This window comes from Oncorhynchus mykiss, chromosome 16 (assembly GCF_057628025.1).
Source record: "Oncorhynchus mykiss isolate SJ-2025 chromosome 16, ASM5762802v1, whole genome shotgun sequence".
NCBI classification, from domain to species: Eukaryota; Metazoa; Chordata; class Actinopteri; order Salmoniformes; family Salmonidae; genus Oncorhynchus; species Oncorhynchus mykiss.
The window spans coordinates 52,908,623-52,914,622 of record NC_143037.1 but is presented as its reverse complement, the minus strand read 5'-3'; the positions used below and the strand labels follow the sequence as shown (position 1 = coordinate 52,914,622).

General features: G+C 41.9%; 1 protein-coding gene across 7 annotated transcripts in view; it reads right to left on the bottom strand.

The window, feature by feature from the left end:
* Window positions 1-748: 748 nt before the first annotated feature.
* Window positions 749-6,000, bottom strand: part of LOC100136219 (vitamin D3 receptor A) — a 92,443-nt gene continuing 87,191 nt past the window's right edge. For all 7 annotated transcript variants that reach the window (XM_090203245.1, XM_021566307.3, XM_090203244.1 and 4 more), the window contains one exon: window positions 749-5,940. In XM_090203245.1, coding sequence (XP_090059371.1) covers window positions 5,687-5,940 — 254 coding nt within the window. In that variant the 3' untranslated portion in view covers window positions 749-5,686. The remainder of the gene's footprint in view (window positions 5,941-6,000) is intronic.

The window sequence follows — 6,000 nt, the reverse complement described above, 5'->3', positions numbered from 1 at the left end:
ACAGTGTATAGACGTGTTATGTTGGCCTTCTGTACATCCCCACCCCTGAAACTAAAGCGTCACCTCAGCTTTAAAGATGTGAAGCATATTTGCGTCTGGTGGATCCTCATTTAAAATGTGCTTCCCGGTAGGGGTGAGCTGATGGCATGTTCTCCTAACCCATGAAGATTGATAATAAAATAAAACTGAGTTGTGAAAAGCCATTTGAACATGGTCTTAAATACATTTTAAAATTTTAAATGTGTTTCATTAATAAACCCCTGATATTTATTGTCCCAAAATAAGGCTCTGGTTTCTAGGCACACCAAGGTAACTGAGCTATAATGTGCATTCAATGTTAAACGACTGGTGATTTGCTATAGTGATCATCAGTAATAGATTTCAGACAAAAGCCAGAGCAGAGGAGACAAACAAGTGCATCATTGGCAAAAACTGCTGGTGAAATAGAAGTGCATATTGAGTCTGTGCACATACTGTAGTACTGTATGCGTTTGTAGTACTGTATGCGTTTGTAGTACTGTATGCGTGCGTGTGCATGTGAGCAAGCGCATACTAAAAAGAGGTAGCAGAGGATAATCAGAGCAAAAATAAAAAGACTCCAAACAGTGCACAACATTCATGCGATTACTCAATCTTTCCTCATCTCTCTCGATCATAAAGAAAAACTTCCACGTTTCTCAAGAACGTAGGTAGATAACTGCCCAGCCTCTTCAACCATCACCACAAAAAAACTGACACACACACACACTTTCATTGAATCCTTTACAGAAACCCATTTAAAACGGTATGCTTAGTTGGTAAAGCACTGTGCTACCATGGGGCTGTGTCCTTTACATCCACGTGATACAAAAAAGCCCTGGATTGCAGAACCATGAGCTAAAAGGGGCAGTAGAACACAGAGCTGAGGGCAGACCGAGCCGGTGACTGAGCAGCTGGCTGCAAAGCAGACATCGAAACCATCAAGACAGGATATAAACATGATAAGCGGTTCATAAGAAAATCCATCAATCTTGACACTACGACATCATACACACACTATGCAGATCGCTAACTGAGGCCTCTAGCGTGGAAGTGATGTCAAAATATCCCGGTTCCTCCCCCCCCAACAGACAGACGTGGAGTAACAACCGTTTCCTCTTGATCTGGAGGCTTATTTTGAGGTGTGTTGAGATAAATCATCCAGCATTTGAGAAGTAAAATGAATAAATACAATGAATTAGTATTAAAATAAGAAAAGATGAAACACAATCATGCCAAAAATACATGTGCAAAGGGAGAGGTAGTTTGTTTTGGTTAAAACAGGGCTCTATACAATGAACTAACAAGGATTCAGCTTGCTTCCCACATCACCAGAGCAATACAACAAAGCCACCAACAGCAGCAGCAACCATACAGGCCAAAATATAGGCAATATGTGATCAGTGCCTCATCAGGAACCTGTCTACAATAATCGACTGATCTTAACAATACATTGAAAGAAGAAAATGTATTACCTTCATGTATTATTTTAGCCAATCCAGGTGACGTCAAAGTAAACCTAAAAAGGTAATGATCACAGAAGCCCTGCCTGAACTCAGCCATGGTGACTACATGATATACATATTATTACGGAGTCATTCCTCGGCCTCGCTTATTCCTCAAAAATTAAAATATTGATTAGGACAGGACTTTTGACTGTGACAGCGGGAACCATAGATTTAGATTAACGGACTCTTTGTTTACATTGTGGACCGTTTATATCGCCTGCCTCTTTTACACATGATTATCGCGCTGCGATTAGAAAAACAGACAATGCATCCCTATACATGGCCTGCAACACAGCCCTCGAGGCAGTTTTTCTTCAAAAGAACCTGGCAACTTTTTGCTTGATAAAAAACAGAACACTGCAGAAGTTGCTGAAGAAACATCATGGTGTGTGTGTCACATGTTTGGTTCCCTTCTATTCTATTATGAAAGTGTTCAGTTTCATTGAGGTATCTGTTAAATGTTTAACAGGGTTTTGTAAGGCTACTGAGGTGGAGTTGCTGACCTGCATTGGGAGAGGGGTGCAGTTTTTGGGCCGGTCTTTCTGAGCCAGCTTGGCAGCAGGCAGAGAGAGCTCTTGGAGGAGTTCCTCCCATCAGAACCCCTGACCCGATCTTTCCTGCATTCCTTTAAACTGATTTATGTATATGTGATAGCATACTCTTTTGTTGTTGCATTCTTTCTCCACAACACCTGGTCTACACACAGTGGGGTCTGGACATTGCTGCAATGGGAGAAAATATCAGACTTTGGCTCAGGAGCTCTGTACACTGCACTTCTGTGATTCTTACTTTCTATACACTTCTATACAGTCACTCCTTTATTCACACCTGAGCCCACCTCCCCAAACTCTCATCACTGGATCAGTTCAGTGTTAATCACTTCCCAGGTAAGAGACGTCACACCTTCCATCGGTGTGACATATCCAAAGCCGCTGCTCACAAACTCCGTCCCATCAGCTCTTGATGCACTACAGCTGTTGAGTTGGTCCTGAATGGATGCCGTCGCATTAAAGCTATGAAGAGTGTCTGCCAGGCTGGCTGGCGTGTTGGAGAGAGAGGCATGTCCGCCACGACGGCGACTGATTGGCCTTTATCCTTGCCTGTTTGAGTTGAAGCAGTGTTAGTAGTAAAGAGCATGAACAAGATTGTGTTGTCTTTTTCCTGGTTCTAACGGTATGGTAGCTTTACAGAGCAGCTTTACAGAGCAGCAGGTTGAGTCAGAATGTCTCCTCAGTATGTGGAAAGATTTTGGTGCAGCGGCATGAACGCTGATGTCAGGAAACACAATCTCAAATTGAATAAAACCAATGAGTTTGCACACACCCAAAAAAGTGTGTGTGTGTATATATATATATACTATATATACTATAGCTATATATACACACTATATACTAAAATAGCACATCTCATATTTGCATATATCACCAGAGCATTCTTCCCAACAACTGAATTATTTCTTTCCTTATTATGTACAGAAATAGCAAGTGGTATTTACAGACAACGACCACAAGAGGGTGACCAAGACCTGCAGACGGCGTGAGCAGAAACACACTCGTGATGTGCTGAACCTTCAACCCACTAAGGCCATAACATGGCTCTCAAACAGAAACTGGTGGGGGTGACATTGTAATTGTATTGCATGAATAGAATTTGATCAGGCATGAAGAGCATCTGCAGATTTGATTAAAAAGGTTTTAGTAGTTACTACAGTAATTATTACATCATTACAAACAGGTTTGACCAGCGATGACTCCCCCTCTTGATTGTAAGCTTGCGTACGTACTACTCAAAATGTATATTGTACAATTAACAATATCAGGCTAACTTCTCCCTGAGGCAGGGCAGTTGTCACCTTAACAGGTTAGTTTAGCCATCTTATTTTAGCTAGTTTAACCAATAATAATAAAACATGTTTCTCTTTACTCTTATGAAGGAAAGAGGTTTTAAATGCTAAATGTGTATATTTTGAAGTTTGAAAGGGGGCAACAGAACCAAATTGTTACCAAATGATCCACATATATCCTGTGTGTAGCCGACACTTTCCACAATACATTAATGGAGCCTTAAACAGATGTCAGTCCCACTACTAAACACTTCGTCAGAGCCTGTACTCAACACCCTTTTGTGGTCATTCACTATTCTCATACAGAAACAAAAAAAAAATTAAAAAAAAAGGTCCCTTGCACTCTACTCGGGGTGTATTTGTGTGTGCGTGCAATTGAAAAACCCTACGTCAATACATACACACATTCATATGCACACAAATTGGGGCCTACATATATACACAGAGGACTACTCAACCACTTGTTTTAGTAGAAACAACCTTAAATATAGACATTAGCTTGCATGTATGTATATGCAGTACCAGTCAAAGGTTTGGACACACCTACTCATTCAAATGTTTCTTTGTTTGACTATTTCCTACATTGTAGAATAACAGTGAAGTCATCAAAACCATGAAATAACACATATGGAATCACGTAGTAACCAAAAAAGTGTATAATTTTTTTTTTTTTTAATTGTATTTGAGATTCTTCAAAGTGGCCAACCTTTGCCTTGACAGCTTTGCACACTCTTGGCATTCTCTGAAACAGCTTCATGAGGTAGTCACCTGAAATGCATTTCAATTAACAGGTGTGCCTTATTAAAAGTACATTTGTGAAATTCCTTTACTTCTTAATGCGTTTGAGCCAATCAGCTGTGTTGTGACAAGGTAGGGGTGGTACAGAAGATGGTCTTTTACCAAATAGGGCTAAGTCCATATTATGGCAAGAAAAGCTCAAATAACAAAGAGAAACGATAGTCCATCATTACAAAAACCATCAAGCGCTATGATGAAACTGTCTCTCATGAGAACCGCCACAAGAAAGGAAGACCCAGAGTTTCCTCTGCTTATCCTCTGGATAAGTTCATAAGAGTTAACTGTACCTTAAATTTGCATCCCAAATAAATGCTTCAGAGTTCAAGTAAGACACATCTCAACATCAGGCCTTCATGGTCAAATTGCTGCAAAGAAACCAATACTAAAGGACACTTAAAAGAAGAAGAGACTTGCTTGGGCCAAGAAACATGAGCAATGGACATACAACGGAAATCTGTCCTTTGATCTGATGAGTCCACATTTGAGATTTTTGGTTCCAACCCGCCGTGTCTTTGTGAGACGCAGAGTAGGTGAACGGATGATCTCCGTATGTGTAGTTCCCACCGTGAAGCATGGAGGAGGTGGTGTGATAGAGTGGGGGTCTTTTGCTGGTGACACTGTCGTAATTTATTTAGAATTCAAGGCACACTTAACCAGCATGGCTACCACAGCATTCTGCAGCGATACACCATCCCATCTGGTTTGCACTTAATAGGACTATCATTTGTTTTCAACAGGACAATGACCCAACACACCTCCAGGCTGTGTAAGGGCTATTTGACCAAGGAGAATAATGAATGCTGGATCAGATGACCTGGCCTCCCCAATCACCCGACCTCAAACCAATTGAGATGGTTAGGGATGAGTTGAACCGCAGAGTGAAGGAAAAGCAGCCAACAAATGCTCAGCATATGTAGGAACTATTTCAAGACTGCTGGAAAAGCATTCCAGGTGACGCCGGTTGAGAGTATGCCAAGAGTGTGCAAAGCTGTCATCAAGGCAAAGGGTCACCTGAATACTTGGAAGAATCTAAAGAATAAAATATATGTTTTATTTGTTTAACATTATTTTGGTTAGTACATGATTCCATATGTGTTATTTCATGGTTTTGATGTATTCACTATTGTTTTACAATGTAGAAAATAGTAAAAATAAAGAAAAACCCTTGAATGAGTAGGTGTGTCCAAACTTTTGACTGGTACTGTATATTTATAGTTTAGTTATAAATACATTCTGTTTGAAATTGCCTTTTTCTTATGAACGGGAAATTACAACCTTATCGAAGCCCCTTCCTCCTCTATTTATCCATAATACCCTGATTAACCCAACAAAACCTTTTCTGTGACAGTGTGACTTTCCGGTCCATTCCGCTATTCCCTCTCAGAGACCCTTCCATCACCCCCATCGCTGAGCCCTCTATCCAGCAACTCAACAAATTAACTCCCGGGGGTCCTCACGGGAGGGATCGTCTGTCCATATCTTCCAATCAGAGGTGTGGTGGTGGGGGTCGGCGTGGCTGCTAGGACACCTCGCTCCCAAATACCTCCAGCACCAGCGGGGTGAGCAGCATGCTGTGCTCGGGCTGGAAGGACAGCGAGCGGTACTGTTTGGAGTGCTCCTCGTTGAGGCTGCGCAGGTCGGCCAGCTTCTGGATCATTCTGGCGTAGAGCAGCCGTCCTCCCGGGTGGTTCACCCTGATGTAGGCCTGGAGCACCTCTGACAGACTGTCCTGGAGATCCTCGATCTTAGCGTGGTCCTGCACCCCTGGACGATCTACATTGAGGGGAGGAGGGAGAGGCTGTCAAAAGGAGTTAAGAAGAGATGGGAATGCAC